We start from the raw sequence: 27,696 nt of genomic DNA on the forward strand, positions 1-27,696 counted from the left end.
GTTAGAGGAGTTTCCAAAGATTGCAAATAAAGATAACCAAAAGCTGCAGGAACTAGGAGACCTATTGCTAGAGCTCGAGGCAGCCAGAAAAGATGGATTCTTACCTGGACTTTCTTACCTCAACACACCCCGGGGAGTCAATCCCATCGCACAGAAGCTCCCTTATAACCTTGTGGAGAAATGGATCTCAGTTGGCTCGAGGTATAAGGAAGACTTTCGGGTTCAATATCCTCCTTTTCACATCTTTGTACAGTTCATCCAAGACCAAGCAAGGATACGAAATGACCCCAGCTTTTCTGAACTTACCATGAGTGGTTCAAACAGGACAGATAAAACAGAGAAACAATCTGTCTTCACCAGGAAAACTGAGGTTTCCACAGACGGTGCAGACAAACAAAACAAGGACGAGAAAAGGGTTGAGGATCCAGACAGAATGTGTCCTTTACATAATAAGCCCCATCCTCTAAGAAAATGCCATGGCTTCCGCAGAAAGACCTTAGAGGAGCGGAAAGCTTACCTCAGAGAGAAACACATCTGTTTCAAGTGTTGCGCCTCATCAAGTCACATCGCCAAGGACTGTGCTAAAACTGTGCAGTGCAAAGAATGCAACAGTAATGGACACCCAACTGCGCTACACCCAGGGCCAGCAGTATGGAATACAGTCAGCTCTGTCATAAGCGAAGATCAAGGCGGGGAGCAAGAGGAGAATGAGACTACAGAGGTCATGTCGAAGTGCACAGAGGTCTGTGGGAATTCAGTTGGCTCCCGATCATGCTCCAAAATATGCTTGGTCAGGGTATACCCTGCAGGTCACCGAGAGAAGGCTGTTAAAGCATACGCTGTCCTCGATGAACAGAGTAATAGGTCGCTGGCCAAGACTGAGCTATTTGACCTGTTTGGAATTGGAGCAGGTGCCGCTCCTTACACCCTTAAAACATGTGCAGGGGTCATGGAGACGTCAGGAAGACGTGCAAGCAATCTCATAGTTGAGTCAATAGATAGTAGTGTACAGATCCCACTTCCAACATTAATTGAGTGTGACATGATGCCCGATGACCGTGCAGAGATCCCCTCAGCAGAGATAGCGAGTCATTATCCCCACCTCAAGCCAGTGGTAGACAAAATACCAGTCATTGATCCTGACGCAGACATTCTCCTGCTCCTCGGCAGAGACATACTACGTGTACACAAAGTACGTAAACAGTTCAATGGACCCAACAATGCACCGTATGCTCAGCAACTTGACCTCGGCTGGGTCATTGTTGGAGATGTATGTCTGAGGGGAGTCCATAAGCCAAGCCACATTAATGTCTATAGGACCAATGTCCTACCTAATGGACGAACATCTTTCATGAGTCCATGTACAAGTGTTATCCATGTCAAAGAAAAGTTTGACAAGAACACATCAATGTGGCGTAATCAAGGCTCCAGAGAGACAGGCCTCCTGGAAGATTACGCTGATGACCTTGGAAGTAATGTATTTGAGAGGACAAAGGAGGACGATAACATAGCATTGTCTATAGATGATAAAGCCTTCCTTGAGATCATGGACAAACATGTCTACATGAATGATGCCAACACCTGGGTAGCACCCTTACCATTCCGTTCCCCAAGACACCGTCTTCCGAACAATCGAGGGCAAGCGGCAAAACGACTCTCATCTCTGTGTCGCACACTGGAAAGAAAGCCAGTCATGAAAAAACAATACACAGATTTCATGCAGAAAATCTTCGAGTCAGGCCAAGCCGAACTAGCTCCACCGTTGAGGGAGAAGCAAGAGTGCTGGTACTTACCAACTTTTGGCGTTTACCACCCACAGAAGCCTGATCAAATACGTGTGGTGTTTGATTCTAGTGCCAAGCACGAAGGTATTTCCCTCAACGACATCCTCTTGAAGGGACCAGACCTTAATAATACTCTTCTTGGAGTCCTTATTCGCTTCCGTAGGGAGCTGGTTGCTGTATCTACAGACATACAGCAGATGTTTTACTGTTTCACGGTCTTTGAGGAACACCGTGACTTCCTGAGGTTTTTGTGGTTCGAAGACAACGACTTCACAAAACCAGTGACTGAGTACCGAATGACGGTGCATGTGTTCGGCAACAGCCCTTCGCCAGCAGTGGCCATTTATGGCTTGAGAAGGGCTGCAGAAGAAGGAGAGAGAGAACATGGTACAGATGCCAAGCGGTTCATAATGAGGAACTTTTATGTTGATGATGGGCTTGCCTCATACTGCAATGCAGATGAAGCCATCACCTTACTGACAAGTGCAAGGGAGATGTTGGCGGAGTCAAGCATCAGACTACATAAGATAGCATCTAACAGCAGCACTGTTATGGATGCTTTCCCCCCTGAAGATCTTGCCAAAGGTCTTAAAGATCTGGACTTGTCATCGGATCCACTACCTCTTCAACGCAGTCTAGGCCTCAGATGGGACCTGCAAACAGACAGTTTCTCCTTCTGCGTGTCTGATAAGGAAAAGCCGTTTACAAGAAGGGGCATCCTTTCAGTGGTCAACAGTCTCTACGATCCCTTGGGATTCGTGGCACCAATCACAGTTCAGGGCAAAGCACTTGTGAGAGATGTCTCCACAGAAGAGTATGATTGGGACACTCCATTACCAAAAGAGAAAGCAATCCAGTGGAATGTCTGGAAAGATTCCCTAAAAGAACTTATGCAGCTCCAGATCCAGAGAACCTACATTCCTGTTTCTCTACTCTCCACAGTATACAGAGAGATTTGTGTATTCTCCGATGCTTCGACTATGGCTATATCAGCTGTAGCATACCTCAGGGCAATCGACACAGAAGGATGCATTCATGTCGGGTTCATCATGGGGAAATCCAAGCTGGCGCCACGTCCTGCGCACACTGTCCCTCGTTTGGAACTGTGTGCAGCCGTCTTGGGAGTTGAAATTGCAGACATGATAATGGATGACATCGATGTAGAGATTCACAAAATCAAGTTCTACACGGACAGCAAGATCGTACTGGGCTACATTCATAATGCATCCAGGAACTTCTATGTCTATGTGGCAAACAGAGTGACAAGAATCAGAAGGTCCTCTAACCCAGATCAGTGGCACTACATAAGCACCAAACATAATCCTGCGGATCACGGATCTAGGGGTGTCCCAGCGGCTCTCCTAACAGATACCAACTGGTTGACAGGTCCAGCTTGTCTGACAAGACCCGAGATGGATGAGGTTCCACAGCCAGAAACATTTGATCTTCTGCTTCCTGAGACGGATGTAGAAGTCCGCCCTCAAGTTTCAACCTATGCTACGAAAGCTACAGGCGGACTTCTCGGCTCTCACCGGTTTGAAAGATTCTCCAGCTGGAAATCTCTTACCCGTGCAACAGCCAAGCTCATTCAAAAAGCCAGAGTCTTCTCGAAAACTTCAGACTGTAACCAGAGAAAGGATGAACTCAGTCAAGCAAGACTGATCATACTGAAAAACGCACAACAAGACGTGTACAAGGAAGAATTGAAAAGCCTAGCAAAAGGTGAAGAAGTGTCAAGGCACAGTACACTCAAGAGTTTGGATCCCATCCTTGATGAAGAAGGCTTACTGAGAGTCGGAGGTCGGACTTCATTAGCAGACATGACTTGGGAAGAAAAGCATCCAATCATCCTTCCCAAAAACAATCACGTATCTACATTGTTGATACGATACTACCACGAACAAGTGGCCCATCAAGGTAGACACTTCACTGAAGGCGCAGTTCGGACAGCTGGACTGTGGATAACAGGAAGTAAGAGACTGGTGTCAAGTGTGATAAACAAATGTGTCACCTGCAAAAGAATGAGAGGAAAACATGAAGAACAAAAGATGTCTAACTTACCTGCAGATAGACTTACCTTGGATCCTCCTTTCACAAACGTTGGACTTGACGTCTTCGGGCCTTGGACCATCTCAGCGCGCAAGACCAGAGGTGGCTATGCAGAGAATAAACGCTGGGCAGTCATGTTCACGTGTCTGAGTACACGAGCGGTACACATCGAGCTCATAGAGACAATGTCAACCTCCAGTTTCATTAATGCCTTGAGGAGGTTCACCGCCATCAGAGGGCCTGTGAGACTCCTGCGTTCCGATAGGGGCACAAACTTCATTGGAGCTTGCAGAGAACTGCAGATAAACTCTGAAGACCCGGAGTTGAAAGCTCACCTGCAAGACAAAGGCTGCACCTGGATATTCAATCCGCCACACTCCTCTCACATGGGAGGTGTGTGGGAAAGGATGATCGGCGTTGCACGCCGCATTTTGGATGCCATGTTGTTGAAGGACAACTGTCGCCTCTCTCACGAAGTACTTGTGACACTTATGAGTGAAGTCATGGCAATCATGAACGCAAGGCCTCTAGTTCCAGTATCGTCCGATCCTGACATGCCAGCAGTTTTCACACCCGCAATGTTGCTCACTCAGAAGATTGACCCAGTATCTGCTCCTCTAGGGAACATAGATCTGAAGGATCTCTATAACAAGCAATGGAGGCAAGTCCAAAGTCTTGCCGAAACTTTCTGGAGACGTTGGAGACAAGAGTACTTGACGACCCTCCAGGCCCGCAAGAAGTGGAAGTCAGACAGACCAAACTTGCAAGTAGGAGATGTGGTACTCCTCAAAGACACTCAAGTAAAGAGGAATGAGTGGCCCACAGGCATAATTGAGGAAACCATCCCCAGCCATGATGGCAGGATTCGAAAAGTGAATGTAAAGATCATCAGACAGGGTACCCCTAAGGTTTATTCCAGACCTGTTTCAGAGGTCGTACTGCTCCTCAGTAAAGGGACATAGTGGCATGTTATAATGCCATGGCGGGGAGTGTTCTGCCCCCACATGTTTATTTTCTATGACACCTAGTGGTGAAATGTTGTATTGCATTTAGTGCTTTGCTTTTTGTGTAAGTCCCTTTTGGCCCTCCTGTCTTGCCATAGCTAGCTCAGAGTGTGTGTGTTTCAGACAACACATGCCAAACAATTGAGAGCACAAAAATACAAGCTGCAGCCTCCAAGCTTTCTTCCTTTGTTTTGTGGACTTTGAAGGTCTAATCCTGTAAGTTTACTTTGAAAATAATATGCAAATGTATACTTTGATTTATTATTTGTGCATTTTCAGTTTTAGACTGCTTTACTGTGATTTTCATGTTTACTGTTGGAAGCTAATTACTAGAAGCATAACACTAACAATGTTAGCCTAGATGTCAAGTAGGTCTCTTAACAGGCTACAAATGTTTTCATTTTGTCTTATGCAGTAGATATGTGCAAAATGTATGCTGAATGTAAGTTGTATTTTTTTTGTTTTATGTTCACAGTTTTACAAATATATTGGATCCTTCACTAAAAGGACTAAACTGCACTCCAGTCTCCTGGGTCTGTCTTTTTCATGGATTAATATAATGTTAGCTATCTGCTAAGCTGACAAACAGAAAGCAAGAGCAGAATAATTACTGTGATTATGGTAAGCTGAGTATGTTTATAAACGCCCATCATTGACAGTCTGACAACCAAATCTCGCAATACTACTGAGCCTGAAACGATACCTGCCGCTGTTTAGATGCCTCGATAAAACGACAAAACAACCTGTGATATCTCTTCTTTTATATTCCTGAACCGATTATATGACAAAGGTCGCAATCGAACTTCCGGTGCGAGTTTGCCACCCATGAGCGTCATGGCGCATGCCCGGCGTCCAGCGCGTCCCTTCCTTGCCTACTGTAGACACAGGATCTGACACGAATTCTGACCTGATGTTCAAGATTCAATTTATCCCCCGCGCAAGCAGGCCTGCTCTATTAGGTCAATGGTAAAACTGGGTTCAAATCCGGGATAGAAGAGAAAACTTGAATAGTGCTGCTTTAAGCAAGCATGATACTGTCAACTTGAACCAGTGCAGCAGTCCTGTTTCAGACTCCTGTTGGAATAGATGAAAAAATCCAGGGCTCTTGTACAAAAATTCTGTTTTGTTTTTGTTTATTCGGGAGAGGGTGCTGCTGAGAGATATTAACACACAGTCGAAGGCTGTAGACATTCCGGTCACGGCCGGCCAGAGGAAGCAGTGACACTCCGGCCGCTCCGATTTGTATTCCAAAAAAGCACACAAAAAAGCATCTCCTGAGGGAGCAGAACTCTTCACAGTGGAAGAAGCCAAGAAAACCCACAACACAAGGCCCCTGCTGCCCACACATGGAGTGAACTCCTTATGTGTGACTCAACTCTGACTCAACCTCGCTACAGCAAACAGGAGTTAGTATCCTAATGTTGGCTTACTGGTTAAGAGATAGCAAAGCTATGGCAGTTCTGCGGTCATTTTTGGCTCCTCAAACAGACACAGACTCCCTATTGCCACAGTGTAGGCTGAGGAACACCGTCCCCATTTCAATTCTGCTGTTCCACTAACCATGCAATGGGTTCAACAATCATTCAGAGAGACAAACATAGAAGTTCATCATACATTTATCCTGCAGATACAGTATGCTATATCAGTACTGCGGCAGCTGCTGGAGCCTGTTTGTCTTTGAAACCGAAGGCAACTGGGTGACTGAAACACAAAAGACTTGCAATAGCCATTCCAGGTGAGCGATTATTCAAGGGTGGAGGGAGCTTACCTGTGGCAAGACCGCCTGACCGGCAAATACCTTTCATCTCCCACTGCGGCAGAGCTGCGGCAGCAGAAGACGGAAGGGTTCTTCTCTGCTGTAACCGTCCCCTGCCGGGCAGCATGCCTCAGGCTGGCCACTCGACCCACCCCAGCACTCCTGGTCCCGGGCTCAACATAACGCGAACGCATCTCTGTCCTGGGTCAGTATGTCACTCCCTGCTGAACTTAGTGCAGCGTTGGTACGGTGCAACACCTGTAGACTGCCTCAGATATAGGCCCACAGACTAAGACATTCTTCCAACTGAACTGAGATTCTGAGTGAAATGTTAGAGCCTGCATGAGTCCTTTTCACGCCCCCCGGCACCCCCCCCCTCTATTTGCTGTCATCTGATCCTCACCCAAAATTTCCTTCCCCCCATGTAAACGAGCAATTTTGTGACTGTCTCTCCCCCTCTCTCTCACTATCTCACTCTCTTTTATTTAGTTTCAGTTCCTCTGTTCATTCCTCTCTCCATTCCTCTCTCTCTCTCTCTCTCTCTCTCTCTCTCTCTCTCTCTCTCTCTCTCTCTCTCTCTCTCTCTCTCTCACTCTCTCACTCTCTCTCTCTCAATCTCTCTCTCTCATTCCCTCTCCAACTCTCCCTGCCTCTCTCGCTGTGTAAACTTCAGCATTGTCCCTCGCCGACCTTGGGTTAGCTTGGCAGGAAACTTGGCTGCCTTTCACTAGAAATCCCTTTCTCTCCCTCCCTCCCTCCCTCTATCCATCCACCTCTCTCTCTCTCTCTCTCTCTCTCTCTCTCTCTCTCTCTCTCTCTCTCTCTCTATTTCTCACCCCTCTTTCCCTTTCCCTAGCTCCAATTACTCATGTTCTGTATCTGCATCCTCTGGGCTTTATGTACACAGTGTCCACGGTTTGTGGTGTAAGCTATTAGTGTGCCTAGAGGAAACAAAAGATGCAAGGTGTCAGGGACAAAACTCAGGGGCGTTTTCTCAGGGTGTGCACCTCAAATATTGTTCCCCAGCCTTTTTGTACATAAACGTTAACCATGCTGGTGTCTGTTCACAGAATGCACATCATTGAGGCCTCCGTTGTGAATACTGAGAGATTACTGTAACATTGTAGTTGCAGCGCAGTATCGCAACCCACCACCTGTTGGTGTTGTCTAATGAAGAGCTATAGCACAACACTTGCTGAGGTTCTGAAAGAACTGTCTAACGGCAGCCCCTGCTTCAACCGTCTATTAGCACATAACTGGAGGCCGTCCGACGGGCCATTTTGCACAATGGGCCTCTGTCTACCGGCCCCGACCATCTCAAAAGGTTTTTTTAATGGGGGGGGGGGGGGGGGTAAATTCCAACTTCTATCAAAGTATGGACAGCAAGTCCTCAGAAATATTTGCACTGCTGTTTCTGGAATCCTTTGCTGTAGGGCTGCCAGAGCTGGGCTGGTCATGAACAGCCTGATAACAAAACCAGTGTAATGCAAACATTCACTTGAAAGTATGATCACCCACAATAGACTGAATAACAACTTGGAATGAAAGGTTTTTTTTTAAAGTGAAGCTGAGGTACTGTTTAGGACACAGGCTTTTTGTGTGTCGTTCACTAGGATTTGAGCCTGGATTATGTTTCCTTTTTCTGTGTCAAAGGGCTGGTAAGACTTTTCAAGCCGGCACACATACACAATCAAACCACTGTTCGATAAACAACAGAAAAACAGACAACACAACGGGAATCCTGGCACAACAACCAACATACTGTACACAAACACACACACACACACACACACACACACACACACACACACACACACACACACACACACACACACACACACACACACACACACACACACACACACACACACACACACACACACACACGTTTTAAAGTTTGTTAAGCATCTGAAAAGTGTTACTGATTTGTTTATCCTTTTGGCACTTTTTGCTGAGTTGGCACTTTGGTTGGGTTGCAATTTTTTTTCGTTCTATCTCCATTACCTTAAAAATGCATATGCACATCAGTGCCTTTTACCACACAGCAAATAATGTTCAATTTATTCTGATTTATTATGTAGTAGAGGCCAGAGTTCCTCTACATAATCTCATAATCTCATAAGTACATACATACATACATACATACATACATACATACATACATACATACATACATACATACATACATACATACATAAAATGGTTCTGTGGTCCTCTGCTGCCATCTAGTGGACTTTACAACAAGGTGACCCTGTGCAGTCACAGTTCCACTGCAGTGTCCTCACAAGTAATTTATATAATTTATATAAAAAGACAACCTTCTTCAGGAACTTGCATAAGCTTTTCATAGCTAAACCCTTGTCCAATTCCCTGAGACCCAGTCTGACTTCATCAGCGTGGATTCCGAAAGCAACGATACATACAATGGTGGAGACTCCAGGGAGTTACATTGTGCATCTCTGACAGTCAAGGTGAGCCTGTTGCAGTAGCCATCTGCCTGTGTCTCTTTCACACGCGCACACACACGCACACACGCGCACACACACACACACACACACACACACACACACACACACACACACACACACACACACACACACACACACACACACACACACACACACACACACACACACACACACACACAAATTGCCTGGCTGGCGGAGACAGCAGAGGACCAAAGTCAGCCTTCACTTTGACCTTCTCTCCAAACTGCTCTGCTCCAGAATAGCACTGCAGAGATGCTCTGTGCAACACACTTAAAAACGTTACAAAACATGCCTGAGTAACTGAGTCACAGTTGGAATTATATTGCGACGATAACGCCTCTTTCCCAGGAAAATAACATGCACAATGATATTTAGCATATTGGATTACCTAACTCAAGCAAGTTTCAAGTGTCTGCAAATACATTTTTGTACCGTGCTGAAATGAACCACATCCAATGGCTGCAAAAACATTCAAACCAGGAAACCCGTCAGCATTCCAATTGCTATGATCTTAGAATAATCATGTAAGATAAAGAAGTTCATCATGACCACTCTTTTGTAACATTGTGCATATAAAATATGCCGTATTTTTGCCATAATACATTATTTATTTTGATTGTTGGTATCGGTCATTGTCAGTCATTTCTTTGCGTATTTACGTTTTTGTCATATCTGCCCGTGCCTAAAAGACACACAATTAAATCGTTAATCGCAATTATTTGTATGACAATTAATCGTCAAGTAAAATGTCATAATCGTGAACTACAGAGCAATGGAACAGTTTCTTTCTCAGACATTTAAACCAAAACTACACAGCACTGGAACAGTTTCTTTCCTAGACATAATAAAAATAAAAAAAAGAACTACCCGCCACTGGAACAGTTTAGTTCCAAGACTTTAAACCAGACCTATCCGACACCGGAACAGTATCTATCCCAGACATTTAAACCAGCACCGGAGCTATTACTTTCAGAAACTGCTGACCGAACATGTTTTGGATCCTGACTCACCTTGGGAAGGAGAAGGAAGGGTTACTGTACCAGCTGCTCCCCAGCCGGCGTGGCTCTCCGCCTCTGGGCGGCGTGTCCTCAGAACCACTGCTCAGCCGCTCGCTGGAGGGAGCACGCGTGGCGTCCGAGTCCCCGGTCTCAGTGAGGATGGAGTCGGACCGGCTGGTCCTCTCGTGATGTGCCAGCGGGGCGAAACTCAGCTGGACGATCTGCCTGGCGCTATGGCACATGGGGCCCTGGATGGCTGGGGTCAGCGTGGGCAGGTCAAACGTCAGCACGGTTTGGGTGGTGGAGGTCAGCAGCTCCTCGCTATCCAGGCTGTTGTAGGACGTGCCCTTGGCCCGGTGAGACTCCATGATATTCTCAAAGTGGCGGCTGAAGGTGTCCTCGGTGGCGCGGCGGGGACCGGAGACCAGGAGGGGTGATTTCAGGGCTGGGTGGTGGTTGTCGAAAAACGTTTCCAGTGGCCTGGGAGAGAGAGAACCGAGTAAATGACCTCATCAACAACATAGTGTTTATAAAGCTCAGTTCCAGTGCGTGAAAGCTAAGTACGAAGTTCACACACAAAATGTCACCCCTCCCACACCAATAAATGACGTTATGGCTGTCTGTACTAAACCATGTATTGCGCTGTTGCTTAAAAACCTGTGTTTAATGAATGAAAAAATGCCATCAAACCAGTTTGTGGTCTACTTGTAAAACTAGGCTGCGGGTGGGATCAAAATAGAGATCATAATATGGGTCAGATAGACGGTCCTGCTTCACCAGCAGTGTATTCTCTTATGTGTGTTGCCATACAGTGAAATCCTGAGTGTTAATTTAATCACTTTCAACATGGTGTGCCTATTTTGGGCATGTCATTAAAGGCGATTTCCATAATATTTTTTCAAAAATGTTCCAATAATTTTCAAGAATTGTTGTGAGCATGTTGTGAGTTTGTAGATCGGCATTTTTTGCTATTTGTCGTACGACACAGTATAGGGCTTAAGTGGTTAACCCAGAGTGTAAAACTTGAAGTTAAATGAACACTCAGGATTTAGCTGTGTGAGTGTACAGGCCCACATTTGTTTGTGTGTATGTGTGTATGTGTGTACGTGTGTGTGTGTGTGTGTGTGTGTGTGTGTGTGTGTGTGTGTGTGTGTGTGTGTGTGTGTGTGTGTGTGTGTGTGTGTGTGTGTGTGTATGTGTGTGTGTGTGCCTGTACCTGTGTGCATGCGCGTGCGCGTGCGTGTGTGTGCGTGTGTGTGAGTGTGTTGTGGGTACAAGAATAGACCATGCATATGAATGCACACTCTCTCGTGTTCAGGCTGGTGAACCCAGCTCACCTCTTCAGCAGGTGTCCGTATACCTCTGGCTCCTCCAGGGCAGCATGCTGCCTCATCCTGCTGTCGCCCTGCATCCTCACGCTGGCCCAGCTCACCACCTCCTCCTCCTCTTCCTCTTCATCTTCCTCCTCTTCCTCCTGCTGCTCTTCCTCCTCTCCTCCGCCTATTCCTCCCAGCTCCCCATCTGGCCCCTCGTAGGCTAGACCCCCCAGGGGGCTGCTCCCCGTGCCCGAGGTGCCTAGCACGCTGCGGTTGCTGCCGAACGCCGAGTCGGCGTCCTCCTGCTCGGCGAGCAGCAGCACCTCGTCAATGTCGGTCTCGCGGTAGCAGCGGAGCGGCACCGCGTCCAGGTCCGTCTCCGAGTACTTGAGCGTCCGCCGGATGATGCCCGTCTTGGGCGACGCGCCCAACGCCGCCGGGGGAGGGGTCACCAGCTCCACCTCCACGTGCTGCACGTCGTGGTTGGCCAGGAGGAGGGGCAAGGAGGATGGGGGCGTTGGCGTGGGAGACTCGCTGGAATTGCCACTGGGTGGCGCTGTGGAGACTTCCAGAGTGTCTGACAGCAAGAGAGGGAGGAGAGCGAGAGACAGAGAGAGAGATGACCACTGTTGTGTGAAATTACAGCAGCATAATTTACAAAAAAAAGGAGATTGGGGAAAAAGGAGAAAAAAGCAAACTCTCCTTTGACTGTTAAGTAAGTTTAGTGAGTCTAGTCTCAATGAAATCGTATTAATATAATATAATATAGAATTTCAAATACACTGTCATCAATCAAAAGATCAATTCCTGGAACGATTACTTTTTAAAAGGCATTCATCTGGCAGAAGTAATTTGTGCCATGAGAAAGGATATGATGCAGTATACACACAAACAAACAAACAAACAAACAAAAAAACAAAGGGGATATTGTATACACATACAATCTCACAACACGTCGCGATTTGACACATGCCAGGTGTAATGTGGTTAACACACATTTTTTATTCAATTGCTAAATTGCAAAATGATCAAATATGAAGCCAGATTCCCCAAAGGAAATGCATGTATTTAATTCAGACTGCCCACCATCTTAACTACACACATCCTCAGAGTTCATTTATCCATTTGTAACTGAAAGATTTGTTCACTCCCAAAGCTAAATGAATACTAAGGATTTTACTGTGTAGTGTACAACATTAAGTGCTATACTGTACTTTCTAAATCTGAGTTGTAACTACACCCAGTGGACAAGATACACTTTTCAAATGCTTGCACTGACATTTGATCTACTATGATGCTACTAGTGCATGCAGTCCCGTCATCCAGTCTAATTCTGGCAATAGGCAGGGAATCAAAACTTCAAAGCTTTATCATGATGTGTCAGCGGTGTATTTAGCTCTCACTTTTCTCCCCCCTGCTGGCGGCCTCCTCAGCAGGGGTCCCGAATAAGAACTCCCACTTGGCACGTGCTATCCTCTGACAGTGGAGTGAGGGCCCAGGCACCAAACAGCCACTGTCCGTCTGCAAATACAAATGCAAAATAAAAATAAAAGATACTGCTGGTGTGATACGCGTATGCACATTATGACATCTATCTGAAAATAAATAAAGTGGTAAAAAAAAAACATGCAAACATGCACATGTGTCCGGATAGCTCAGTCGGTAGAGCTCTTGCCTTTGAACCACAAGGTCAATCCCGGGCACGGCTTGGGTGTGGCAAGTTGTGCGGTAAGTACTGGGAGCTGATGATAAATGTGGCACTCCACCTCAGCAATCCATCTCCCAGGGGTCTAGCACATTGTAACAGGGATAGACCCCTGCGTTCTCGGCTGATACCAACAATACGCCTCTCCGACCTATACTTACATGCAAACGTATGTATGTACGTGCAAATACAGACTACAAATCTATCTCTGTAGTTAATGCTGGGACAGTTCAATAACTTAAACGATCAAATAAAAACTATCACAGTTATTTTCAGACATGCCCGCCTTCCGTTCTAAATTAAACTGCAATAAGAATTTTACTGTATTAATATTTAAGTTAACATTTGATTTGATGTGAATTGATTTGATTTTGGGAAAGGATATACAAGTAAAATCACACTATAACTTAAACCCAGGACACATTAAAGAGTAATGAAACACTTGTTTCCAATGTGGTCCTGCAGCATAACTAAAAATAAATAGTCCAATAAATTTCATAGCACCACTACATTTTAGCACGTCACATGAATTTACAAAATACAAAACCATTGACAAAATACAAAACCATTGTACATTAGCGACAAGCTAACCTTAAAAACAATTACATGGATTTTGATATAACTTTTAACTAATTGACTGCCATTGTTTGACGTATTTTGACGTCTTTCTGGGGGAAAATAAAATGTGAACACATGTTATGCGTGTGTGATTAATTGTCAGCATATAAACAGTTGATAGGTTACTCATTTCTAGGTCATTACTACAGCTTCTCCCACTTGCTGGAGTAGTAGACTGACTACTGAATAGCTTACTGGCTATTGAAACGTTTCTATTTGAAGAATGTATTGCCCAAAATTAACCACTTAAACCCCTCTATAGGCCAACTTAGTAAACTAATACTTGACCTGGTCGGCCCTGTACTTGATCCACTCTGCACCAAATCTCTTCGCTGAAAATAGCCTGATTTAAAAGCTCACAAAGCATCACATTGTGACCTTCTAGATCTGCTATTGTTGGGGAATGATCCCCCCAGAATAGGGATGCAAGGGTTCAAGTGGTTAAGAATAAACACAAATTATATTCTAATCATTGTTAAGTGGCCATAAGCAGGATATTCGACTCCTGGCCGCGTGGTTATGAAAAATGATGTCGCCGATTATCCCTCACTTGACCTTTTCAATAAAATAAAATGAGGCTGTGGAGTCAGATAACAGCGTCAGCTCACAAGGTGATGTGTCCGCTGATAGGTGGTTCTAAATGTCAAGCTCATGTTCGTTCTACAGTAGATGCTGCTTACTGCTGCTACCTGCTGCCATGGTTATCTTCCCCTTCCCCCAAGAGGGCTGTACTTGATCACTCCTAGCTCAGATATTTGGCTGGCAGGATTCTTTCAATACGCCTGTTGTCTGAATGAATTACAATTTGTTTCTTGAATGTGTGAATAAGTCATTTTAAACGATCACATCCCCATTGTTCTTGTCTTTCTAGTCTATGTGGTTGTGAGCACATTTCTCACCTGTATTCCTGAGGTGACGGCCCCTGTCTCATTGCTCTGGTGACTGGACTGACTGGACTCTGGGGACACACAATCCCTGTCCCCAAGGCTGCCTGTCACACCACTGGAGCTCCGTGAGGAGGACCCGCCCATGGCTCCGTTCTGGTCCCCTTCTGGAGGCTCCTCCACCCTCAGAAGGCCTGGCCGCTGCCCCGGACCGTATCCCTCAAGCCCGTCTCCCTCGCCGTCATCGCACCCCTCGTCCTCCTCCGGGGAGTCTAGCACCACAGGCCCCAGAAGCAGGACCTCTCTCCTCCTCTGCTCAGCACGTTTCTGCTGGGCGGTAGGGCTCAGGGCCCCACGTCCGCCCCCGGATCCACGGGTGAGGCTTAGTCTTGTGCTGCTCTCTTCTTCCTGGAGCCCCCACTGCTGCCTGGAGGTCCAGCTGACCGGTGCCTCCTCAACACTCTGATGAATAAACAGCCTGCGGGACAACTCTGTGCATTCCTCTCCCTCAAAACAGCTCAGCTCCCCTCTCCTCTCCGGACCAGGGGACCAGGTGTCTCCCGTGTACTGAGGGGGCTGACACCGATGGAGGGTGGGGCTATCTGGCGTTCTGTGCTCAGCCCGGAGCAACCTGGGGTCCCTCATGGGAGAACTTACCTCAGTGGGAGGTTGAGAGGGGCGGAGGAATCGCGAGGGGAGGGCGGGAGAACCTGAAGCTACAGTCTCTGAAATGATGGAGCTCTGGTCCTGCCCCTCCTCTTGGTGTGTGTGGTTGGCATGCGAGTTAGTTTCCTGTGAGTGTGACTGAGAAATGGAGTTTTCAGGCTGGTGGGAGTCTGTGTTGTCAGTTGCTGGCGTGTGTTGCCCATGTAAAGGGATGTTCATCTGAAGTATTTGCTGCTGGAACTGTTGTGCATTTGGAGGTGAACTGTGAAGCTCATCAGAGTATGAGTTGCTGCCCAGCTCACCTAAAGCATTGTGCAAAGAGGACCTTCTTGACTCTGTAAAAACAGAGGGCACTTTGGTAGCCTCCTCCGCCAGCCTGTGAGCCACCTCTGGACTGTCAGCTGGTGAGGAGGGCCTGCTGCCACTTAGCTGGTTCATGCCCTCGACTAGTTTATTGCCAAGTTGAAAGATTGCTCCCTGGGGTGAGGGGCTCCTGGTACAAGCTCTGTGAACTTGTCTTGTTGTGGCTGGACTCCCTGTAGTACTCCTGTCCTGTCCTGACCAGTGAAGCGGGCTCTGGTGGCCCATGCTAGGGGTTGACAGAGGGGACGTGTTTGAAGCAGGCTGCCTCGTTTGGGAAGAGAGCTGGTCTGAGGCTGGGCTCCGGGGCAGGCCATAAATAACCTGTGTCATATGGTTACTGGAGAAAGCACAGGTGTTCTGACGCTGAATGGGAGACCCAGCCCAGGACTGGCAGCGGGGCTGCTGGTTGTATCGTGATTCTGAGCTTTGCTCGAGGGCATGGGCTAGCTTGATCCTCAGCAAGGGAGATCCAAACTCCTCCACGGCCCTCTGGGTAGCTGCCCTGCCGATGGGGTCTAGATGGGATTGGCGTGGGCCGGGGGAGCCCATGTGCTGGTGACCCCCTGGAGATCGAAAGGCCAGCTTTGGACTGGAGCCACAGGAGGAATCAGGGCTTCCAAACCATATGGGGTCGCTGAGCCTTTTGTTGAAGTGGATGGGGTTGGATCTGTCCTCTTTGCCTGCTCTACGGCACGCAGTGCTGCGAGGACTCTCCACCGTCTTCACGTTGGCCTTCTTGATGTAGCTGAAGGTTACCACAGAGCGCTTCCCATCGCCGACTGGCTCCTCATTGAACCTCTGTCCGCTGGAAGAGGTGCGAGGGGAAGCGACCCTCCCAGAGGAAGGTGACGAAGGGGAGTGAGAGGCAGGGACTCCGTCACATGGTAAACTACGGCGTTTGGCAACTGTAGGGGACTGGCAGCTGTGGGCTGGCTGAAAGCTCACAGTGTGTCTCGCTGGAGACTGGCTACGACTGTAGTCGTGAGCAAGGCGGTGAGCCGTGGAGGCACAGGCGACAGTCTGGCAGGTGGTCTGGTTGGCTAGCTGAGACAGGAGAGCTGCTGTGTTGTCATGGGCTGATTCCACACCCAAAACCCGCTCTCCCACTTCCTCAAAACCTCCTTTCTCCACATCCTGCTCAGGGGCAGACCTCACCTCCACATACAGATGAAGGACTTTTCCAGACTGGGACATGACTTTTACTTCAGCACATCTCGAGGACACAGATAGAGAGAGAGAGAGAGAGAGAGAGAGAGAGAGAGAGAGAGAGAGAGAGAGAGAGAGAGAGAGAGAGAGAGAGAGAGAGAGAGAGAGAGAGAGAGAGAGAGAGAGAGAAACAGTGAAAGAGAGAATGAGAGAATGAGAGAATGAGAGAATGAGAGAGACAAAGAGAGAGAAAAGGAGGAAGAGAGAGGGACACTGAGATAAACAAGGAGATAAGCTTCCTTGTTGCCTTGTTTTCCTCTTCCTGGTGTTTTGATGCAGCTTATCTGCTGGTGGTGAATGTCAGTGTATTTTTAGGTGATCGTTCCTCTGCGTCCCTAGCTGGGACGTCTGTGTGCAGAGTGGACAAGCACAGGGTGACTGACCGGAGGACAAAACGCGCCCATGGGACGTCTTCAGCAGCTTTCCACTCTTCATGCCTGTTAGAGACAGAAAGGAAATGGAGGGCTGTAAAAATCATTATTAAGAAAATAAAGTCATAATATGATACCCTACTTAGATTACAGAGTGTAACTTCGATTCATTGGGTGGATGTTAATGTGTGAAAAGGTATAGCCCATTAATCGAGTTCCTCACTTACGTCTAATTTATACTTAGTCACATGATGACTGTGTTGCTTAGTTTTCAAGCTAACCATGTGACGCAAGTATAAATTCGGATTTAGCTTCAACTCTCCTGGTGCACCTAAACAACACTCCTAACTCAAGCCCTGTAAAACGCTGTTAATGCCCCACCCGTCACCGATGAGTAACAGTTTCATTCTCTGTTTTTCGGGAGGGCTGTAGCACTTTCTGCTTGAACAAAAGAGAATTACCACTGGGAATAGCCAAGGTAGTAAAGAAGTCAAATGGTAAAGTGACATCACTCCCTGTTCCCTCTGCCCTGCCTGGTCTCTCAAGGAGAGACACTTTTGAAAATGTATGCTATGGAAACTTTACTCAATTATTTTACATAAATATCAATTTCTAAGATCCATAATAATATATACCCAAAAATATATACATTTTTGAATATAAGACATGAGTGAATATCTGTTTATGAGACTGTCCCAGCAGGCCACCTTATTTTCAGTTACATGTACCGTACATAAGCCAGATCAAGAGTTTTCAAAAAATATTTAAACATACTTGTTCTGTACACCACGTGACATCTGGTGAATTAGATCAGTGGTTCTCAACCTTTTCAGGCCGTGACCCCCCAAATAATCATATTTAAATTGGGGACCCTCCACCCTGACAAGCACTTGGATAGGAGTTGAGGCATTACATTTAGTTTGACTCGGTTCCACAGATAAATATTGTGAAAATAGCTGATATACAAGCTCACAACGCCTCGTGTTGCGTGGTGTTGAGAGCTTGTACATGAGCTATTTCAAAACATTTTGCTTCTTTCTTATACTATTAGACAATTTGGCCAATGTTTGACCAGTTTTTATGGTATAGTTTGCTGATTACTTTTGATGCCGTAATGGTCTCTTTTCATTTCATTTCTTTTTTTTAGGAATTAAAAAGGTCTTAAAAGTCCTTAAATTGTCATTGTCACTATCTCTGGGATATAAATATATATTATAATGTGCTTTAATGAGGTGTGCAATAGATACATGGTATCAACTGGTAAAAAGTTAGCACATTCTGCTGTAAGAGGAAGCGGGCAATTACCCCTCACTTCCTCCTCTTTGTCTGTGACTCACCAATGATGACACAAGAGTGGTGGCACTGTCACTCCCATTCTGAATGCAACAAATCCAAGCTCAGTCATGATGCACTCCGACAAAGAAAATGTAATTTAGTTTTGTTTAGGCCCTGAGAAAGGGGGTCTACGAGTTGTTGTTTTTTATTTATAGCAAGCAAACTGCTTGACATTGATGGAAGGATCGAAGAAAAGCAAGAAGGTTGTGTGCATATGGTGGGGTGTCTGCATACTGTATGTGGTGTCTGCATATGGTCTAACTTTGTTAGAGTAGAACAATATTCAGCCTGTCAGAATTCACCTGTTTCACACGGGCCATACTGTATCTGTTATGTCTGGAAAGTTGGGGGAGGGGGGGGGGGGGGGCAGTAGCCTCAGCCAAATGTGTCATTCTTCCCCTTATGTTCAGATCTCACCCCCTCTGTGTTCCAACAGAAGTCTGTTATTAAAGAAGCATTAACCATATGGATGTCAAGTTATTGTCAATTTAGCGACATCGCAATAACAAAAATGTCTTTGGTAGTATTGTGGGCCTGTGATGGCGAAGAGGAGACAGGCAAATGCAAAACAGTAAGTAGACCTGCTGGGTGACAGTCAACTTAACTATGTTATATTATGAGTAAGTAGACCTGCTGGGTGACAGTCAACTTAACTATGTTATATTATGGGTAATACAGCAAACTTGAGAAGCCACTTGGCACATCACCACCCAGAAAAGCTTTAAGCACAACAATCTGTGCGGAAAAAACTTCAGCCAGGCCAAAGGACTCTTTCTCTTCTCTTATATTCTTCGTATGTATATTTCTTCATGTTAATAATGCCGTTGATGGCCAATATCTTGTAAAGAAGAATCACATGAAAGAGGACATACAAAATCAAGACAGTAGCCAGCAGAGACAGATTGGAGTTGCCTTATGGTAACAGTGGGAGAGAGAACATACGCATCACAAATTGAAGTTGACAGAACAAAGAGTGCTCATGATGTGAGGCTCGGGTTGGCACAAGAGGCAGGTCACTTTTTTTCGCCCTTGACCCCGATGTGCTCATCTGTGCTCACTTCAAATGATCCATATGTACTGTCTCTCTCCCTAACTCTAACCCTCTCTCTCTCTTTATACTCATTTTATAATGATATTAATAATGATGATCATTTATACTTCACCTAATTTGTACTTTGTCATCTAATTTGCAACTATTTCCCAAAAACAATTTAGTTGAAAACCATTCTTTCTCCTGTTGTTCAGAACCCCATGTGGTGTCTGATTCTTTTCAAGGGCAAGAAGAGGAGCATCACTTCAGCAGCATCATAAATGTGAGCACTGAGCAGGCCTCTGGGAGCCTGGAGACGGCAGGCTGATTAGACACGACTACTAGTATTTTTTATGTTTGTAGCCACCAGCAGACTGGAGCTAAAAAAGAATGTGTGTGTGTGTGTGTGTGTGTGTGTGTGTGTGTGTGTGTGTGTGTGTGTGTGTGTGTGTGTGTGTGTGTGTGTGTGTGTGTGTGTGTGTGTGTGTGTGTGTGAGTGAATGCAAACGAGTCAATAAACAAGATGGGGTCTAATAACGGTGTAGCTCCCATGTGGATCACAGGTTTCATGTGGCCACTATGACATCATGAGTCATCTATCTATTATGTATGACTCCATATATGGGAAAGGTTTCTGACCGATCAAACCACCGTTGCCTTTCATTATCAAATTATAGTTAAATATTTCTAAAAATGCAAGCAAAAAAAAGTGTGGAGGTACTTCCTTTGGCCTACTGGCAGTGTGCACAAGAAAATTTGCCACTGATCGGTCCAGCAGGTCTCGAGATTAGCCGTGGACACACACACACACACACACACACACACACACACACACACACACACACACACACACACACACACACACACACACACACACACACACACACACACACACACACACACACACACACACACACACACACACAGAGACAGACAGACAGACAGACAGACAGACAGACAGACAGACAGACAGACAGACCCATTTCTAGACGGCTCACCTGCTACAGAGCCAGGCCATAAAAAGAGACAGAGAGAGTGAAGTACAGCAGGAAGAGGCAGAAAGACAGAGTGAGGTTGTGTGTGTGTGTGTGTGTGTGTGTGTGTGTGTGTGTGTGTGTGTGTGTGTGTGTGTGTGTGTGTGTGTGTGTGTGTGTGTGTGTGTGTGTGTGTGTGTGTGTGTGTGTGTGCGTGTGTGTGTGTGTGTGTGTGTGTGAGAATGGAGAGTGGTGCTGGCAGTCGGCCAGGGTAATATAGGAGTGATAGATTTACAGGAAGAGCAGTAACAATATCGCAGGGCCCAACGTAAACAATGTAGTGCAGCCTCTCTTTAACCAGACGCAGTGCCAACACACCGCGCTGAATCACAGTGGGGAATAGGACATTACATGAATTTTACTTTAATCAATTGCTACGCTGGCAATTTGCTGCCAAAATTACAGCTCAAAGAAACTGGAGTCTTGGTGACCTTGTTGCAAAGACATATTGACAACGGGTTTCAGAGTAGACATGGACACAGGTGGATCAAGGACATGCATGCAGAAAACAGGGCCAGTGCAATGCATGCCACAGACAGAAGGCTACACATATCATATTGTTGCTGAAACCTTGTATCTCCAAATTTGAACATTTTATGTTTTTTCGTCATTTAATGCCCTACTTCGTCATACAAGAAAAAGATGTGAAAATAGCTGATCTACAGGCTCACAATGCATTGTGATGCGACACATCGTGAGCTTGTAGATCTGCGATTTCCCCTATCTCTGCACTTGTAAGTTCCATTTCCTCAAAAGCAGCGGTTTTGGACATACAGTACAAGGTTTCCACCCGACAGCAACGATATGCAAATTCCCTATTAAATATTCAATCGATAATAATCCCACCTTCCTTTCTTGCTCGTCCAGTTATCCATTACTATAGCCTGGGGTCCTACATGCTGCAGTGCTACCCTTGAATGCCCTGTCTTCTGAGCTCTGGCCAAGTTGGCACTCGTGCCGTTTGGGATGTGTGGGCACACCACTCCAGCAACACACACCTCGACCGTGCCAGGATTCACAACAGAGGCCCATCATTGCCACCCTCCACCTGCCATGCTGTGCACTGATTTAGTGTACAACGTCAATCACACAAATTAGCCAAACGTCTACTGTAGGTTATCAAACAGGGAAACTTCTCTACACTCCTCGCTGTTCATTGCTTACTTGTATGTTACTTGATGGTTATACAAATTTGACAGATTTTACAGTTATTGTAACAATAACTGTAAAGATTGTTAATAAAACAAATGTCTGAAACATAATGCCAAATGTCAGTTTTTTCCCATTTTAGAGAATGTATGTAAAATTCACACTAGTTCAAACAAAAATATCTTGAATTATATAATAATAACTTAATTAGTGTTTTATTTTTGTTCTATTGAGTTGTTCACTTCCAGCAGCAATCTCGAATATCTCATTTTAAAACAACTCTCTTCAAATGTTAATATCTTTAGATTTATAGCATATCATATGACTGCCCATAAAGAATGTAATGCAAGACTTTTTCATGCATACAGAAAGTGCTTTATGGATTTCTCCTTTGACCCAGCTCTTTATGACAAGCCCTGGATCTCTGCAGCCGCATGACATGCTGTTGACTGAAGAGGAAAGAGTATGAGGATATACTTAGGATTTTCTTTCTTTTTTTCCCAACTGATATGTAAAAAAAACACTGAGATTGTTGAATATTATATGTATGTGGGAGTTGGGCTTGTATGTATTTTGGGCAGATCATTTTCTTCTGACCCATCCCCATCCCGCCTCTCAGCTTTTCTCAAATAGTCTGATTTGAATCTGCATCCTTTCAGCCACAAACTGATGCCTTGAAACCAGCGCAGCCCCTTTAGACAACATGGGTGAGTCATCCTTTATTTCCCTCACTGTGGGACTGTTATCTGAGGTGTACACACACACACAGAGGACACCAGGTGAATGTAACAACCATCACTCAACTCCCTCGCTACCCTGAAGCCAATCATATTCCACCAGGGCCCAGGTCTGGGTGTTTATGATTCAAATCACACAGATAATTAAACCCCAATCTGTGTGTGTGTGTGTGTGTGTGTGTGTGTGTGTGTGTGTGTGTGTGTGTGTGTGTGTGTGTGTGTGTGTGTGTGTGTGTGTGTGTGTGTGTGTGTGTGTGTGTGTGTGTGTGTGTGTGTGTGTGTGTGTGTGTGTGTGTGTGTGTGTGTGTGTGTGTGTGTGTGTGTGTGTGTGCAGGTCTAATATTAGTCGCCTAGATATGGCGCTGAGGGCTTGTGCTAATAATAGCTCCCTGCTCGTTTGCTGCTGGCCTGGCGCGCTGCACTAGTGGCTATGATTTCAACCAGCATGATACGTTGTGAAGTGCAGCCAGTGACAGATCAAAGTCCAGGAAAGAGAGGGGGCTTTGTATTAAGTTAAATGTGTGAGAAGAGATGGCTGGTCATATCCATAACTTCAGATCAACCTTCCACTCCCATAGGCCAAAGCCCCAAAGAGCCTATTGATTACTCTCTACACAGATCTGGCCATCTTAATTTGACACGATTGCCTACTTTGCTGTTGCACTGAATCATAATTCAACAGGAACTGACTAAGTTATGGTGTAGAGAAATTAAAGAGGCGAGCTGAGAGGCAGTCATTTACAGTATGAACAGGACTTTGCTTGGATGAGATGCAAGGCCATCTCTCTCACACTCTCCCACTCTCTGTCTCTCACACTGCCTTTAAAGACACATCCAGACAATGACTTGGGTCCTCTGACTCATGCAGTGGCATGAACGTGCGTGTGTGTGTGTGTGTGTGTGTGTGTGTGTGTGTGTGTGTGTGTGTGTGTGTGTGTGTGTGTGTGTGTGTGTGTGTGTGTGTGTGAGAGAGAGAGAGAGAGAGAGAGAGAGAGAGAGAGAGAGAGAGAGAGTCAGTCAGTGGGTGCAGTGTAAGTGAAATATAGTCTGACACAGTAACAAGATGAGGGAGACATTGGGAGATTGGGAGATATCGACCATGACCTTGAGCCTACAGACATACTGTATTTATTAATATGAAAATAAACTATTCTCAAGATAGAACAGATAACCAAACGACATTTAAAGGTAAACATCTTTTTTACAGCACAGCACTACAATATTATTCACCTATTGATTGAAAGAGCATCGCCCATATTGATGAGTGGATCGTGTTTCATTCCATTTGTGGGCGGCAGTGAAAGTGCATAGTCTGCTCTGCATACAAGCCCACAAACACACACGCGAGCACGCGCGCCTTCAGCAGCCAGGAGCTATTTCACAAATATGCTCAAATGTGCTCCATTGTTATTTGACTCCTTGTAGGCTGAGACTATTTGCCTGGCATCCGTCCCTTCGTCATCACACACATGATAAAAATCAGCTAGGCCCTCAGGGGCTTGCTGAGACGTGACCAACACAGGACTCAATTCAGATATCACAACTCGGAGGACAAGGTGGGAAAACTTCCAAAAGAGTCGCTGCTGGGAGAACAAATGTCCCAGAAGGCATCTATCCACCCACAAACAGTATATACTACAAATGTTCACGTCTTGGAGACCAAAAAAGGCACATGGAGAGGGTCTCTGAGGAAAGTGCACTGTGTGTTAAATGAATAGACAGGATTTGACTGTATACCAATACCAATACATTTTAACCCCATTCAGTGACCATATTCAACCTAATTAACAGTGTCTTCTGCAGGGGTCATGTACCAGGCTGATGGACAAAGACAGCAGCTTACTGACTGGACTTGTTTCTAACCTGAGAGAACAAAAGCAAAGATCTGCAACGCCTTAAATAAAACGTTCCCATGTGTATGACTAAAGAATGGGGAAAGTCATGATAAACAGTATATCATGAGTCTGCACATCAATGTGTGTGTGTGTGTGTGTGTGTGTGTGTGTGTGTGTGTGTGTGTGTGTGTGTGTGTGTGTGTGTGTGTGTGTGTGTGTGTGTGTGTGTACACACACACAGTCAAAACGCTCTGTCCTCTCTTACTGCAATAGGTTTTGCTGGAAAGAAACCTATTTCTGTGTCTCAAAAAAAAATGTGCACCTTTAGGTCGGCACATCGCGTGCGGTCTGTTTAGGAGCGTGTCTCTTCATAGTAGGTCGGTGCCTACCGTGCCTCTTCAACAGGGACACGGTAAATTAGTAATTATATTCCACTCAGTAACACCCCGTCTACTAAAATGTCTTCAAAAGTTTCACTCCTAATCACAACTGATATAAAGTCATTCAGATTCAGTAAGGCCATTGCAGGATTTGAGCCTGTGACCCGTAAATAGTGTCTGTCTCTGCACATTGATTCTGTAGATGTGCGCTGTTAAGTGTATAATGTTTACCTGTCGTGTGTCATGTGATGTGAACAGTTGTATCATAGCCTACATTCAGTTGTCTGATAATGGTTTTGAAAGCATTGTTGATCACACAGGACATAACAGAAAACAAGAGTGAAATGACATGCAGTGACATGCCTGCACATACAGGTTAGACCCAAATATGCGCGCCTCGGTGTACACAGTGAAGTCCTCAATGTTAATTTACATCTGAGAGTGTAAACATGGACCTAAATGTTCTGCTTTTACACTCGCAGAGGTAAGGTTTAGGGTTAAATTAACACAGTGCAATTACAGTACAGTGCACACACAACCTTTCTGAGATGTACTGTCAACCAAGTGTATACAAACACACAACAACACACTCACACACGTGTACACACATTCACACACATTGATGACGTGCAGACGCATTATATGCATGATATATAATTAGTCATAGAACATGACATGCTCATCTGTATTCTCTGATCCTCAGTAATTCCTTATCTGTGGAGGAAGCGAGCAGAAAAAGCAAACGGTATCAGTTACATCTTCACCCCCCCCCCCACACACACACACACACACACACACACACACACACACACACACACACACACACACACACACACACACACACACACACACACACACACACACACACACACACACAGTTAAACACTCACCTCACAGTTAATGTCCTCTCTTACTCTTGTGCCTTGTTTAGTACTCTTCTCTGCTGTATCTCAGACTCACGTCTCCTCTCTCAGCCAGCATATCCACGTTGGATTCACACCTCCTCCCACAGGACTTAGCGTAGCTTGTCTTCCTCTGTTCCCTCCTTCCTTTCACTGTCCCTCTTTCTTGCCCTCCTTCCTTCCTTCCTTCCTTCCCTCCTCGCCTCCTGCCTACAGCTGAGCAGAGCGTTGAGACCTGCCTGGTCACTACTGTCAGCTCCCTCTGTGGGAGACCACCAGACCACACCCACGCTAAGCTTCTCTACCAACCAATTAGGAAGCTTGTGTTAACAAAACCCGCCCCCTTCCCAGTCCTCACTTTCACTCCCTTACCACCATGGGCACACAAACACACACACACACACACACACACACACACACACACACACACGCACCACGTGTGCGCCTACATGCACGCACGCACGCGCACGCGCGCGCGCACACACACACACACACACACACACACACACAGACAGAGAAACAGACAGAGAAACAGACAGACAGAGAAACAGACAGACAGCAGAGTACTGCAGTTAGTAGTGGTCTGTGTGAAAGACAAGGGGTCGTTTAAAGACATGATTTGTTGGCAGTATTTGAGCACCATATTTCACGAGTAGTTGCACTTGGCACTACACAGTAAAGTCCTCAGTGTAACTTTAACTCTGTGAGAGCAAAAATAGACCCAAAGGATTTTACTGTGAACATGCTGTATAATGCAGCCTGTCTGTGTAATGGCCTTATTGTGCCATGTCACTACAGCATATGAACACAGCTTGTTTTATTAATTCAGCATAAAGTACTGTGTACAGTGTAGCAGTATACTCACAAGACATCCTAAAAATAGGACTATAGGACGGCTTAAAGTAAAAAATAGCATCTCTGGGAAGACAAAGGAGAAATGTGGCAGGTGATGTCTGAGGAATCTCAGGCTAACAGCATTTAAAAGCATTTCTCCAACCCTGAAATCATCGGGGAAAAACAAATGAACTGGTAACAGCACACTTTCACTCCCTTGAAATATTAAAGTGAACTGCTGCAAGCCTTGAATAGACCACAACCCTTGTTCATGCACGTGCTGTACATGCTCACCTAGCTACAGTACAACACATTACAGAGTGAAGCTTCCACTTGACTTGTAATAACCACCAGCCATTCCACCTGTCTATACTTAGTAAGTACAGGTATGGCATGGTTACAGCGCCTCCTCCTCTTTAAAATAGGGGCTAAAGCAGCACACAAATAAAACAAAACACAACTTCTAAGCCACTCATCAGTACCAAAAAAGTAATTCTGAAACAACAGCTGGATGCCTTAATGACACACTGTATATGGCATCTCTCGTGTCTCTAATTGATGACACACTAGACAGATTCCCGTTGGGCACTGGCCTACTCGGGAGCGATGCAAGTTGGGAACGAAGCAAATAGGGAATGCATGTCCCACCCTGTTATGCAATAACCGTTATACCCGTTGTCGGATTACCCGTTATAACCGTCTGTCTGTCTGTCTGTGTCCCTTTTGTGCCTATGTATGGAGATCTCTGTGTCTGTCTGTCCTCGGCATGCCCATATACAGTATGGGCATATCGTGGGGATCGGTGGCTCTGGAAAGTCCTTGTGCAGTGGTAAACGTCTGTGGAGCATGTGTGGAGAATGTGTGAAGAGTGCAAACTGACTGTGGAAAGTGGACTGACTAACTAATCAAATGGCAGGTGTGGGGAATTCAACAGGTGTGGTGAACCAAATCAAACTTAGGCTGGGGGCAATTAATTGGCTCGTTTGGGCCACGGCCAGAGCCTTTTCCGGCAGTTCTAGACAACCACCTATCCGACCGACTCTACGCCGCTCACTACACTCCATCGGGGTGTCGGCGACGCGCGAAGTCGCAGTCAGTCGATTGGTTCTCGAGATACATGGATTACAGACGTACATACAGACTACGTACCTACCTACGCACAGAGATACCCTGCATTTATTGTAAGATTGGGTTTGGATATTGGCTTAATTCCTCGCATCTGTAAGTGACAGTGACATTACCAATCAATTT

At 45.8% G+C, this 27,696-nt stretch overlaps 1 protein-coding gene across 2 annotated transcripts in view; it reads right to left on the reverse strand.

Annotated features, from left to right (window-relative positions):
- LOC311060701 (uncharacterized protein) overlaps nucleotides 1–25,822 on the reverse strand; it is a 74,087-nt gene extending 48,265 nt beyond the window's left edge. The window contains exons 1-5 of one of the 2 annotated variants that reach the window (XM_084078994.1): nucleotides 25,624–25,822; nucleotides 14,619–17,275; nucleotides 12,800–12,917; nucleotides 11,418–11,973; nucleotides 10,093–10,560 (exon numbers count right to left, since the gene is read on the reverse strand). In XM_084078994.1, coding sequence (XP_083935120.1) covers nucleotides 10,093–10,560; nucleotides 11,418–11,973; nucleotides 12,800–12,917; nucleotides 14,619–16,826 — 3,350 coding nt within the window. In that variant the 5' untranslated portion in view covers nucleotides 16,827–17,275; nucleotides 25,624–25,822. Of the gene's footprint in view, nucleotides 1–10,092; nucleotides 10,561–11,417; nucleotides 11,974–12,799; nucleotides 12,918–14,618; nucleotides 17,276–25,604 lie in introns of both variants that reach the window. The other variant, XM_084078993.1, reaches the window with a different exon arrangement.
- Nucleotides 25,823–27,696: the final 1,874 nt, after the last annotated feature.

The sequence above is a fragment of the Gymnoscopelus microlampas genome (genome assembly GCF_963454915.1).
Source record: "Gymnoscopelus microlampas genome assembly, chromosome: 14".
NCBI lineage: Eukaryota > Metazoa > Chordata > Actinopteri > Myctophiformes > Myctophidae > Gymnoscopelus > Gymnoscopelus microlampas.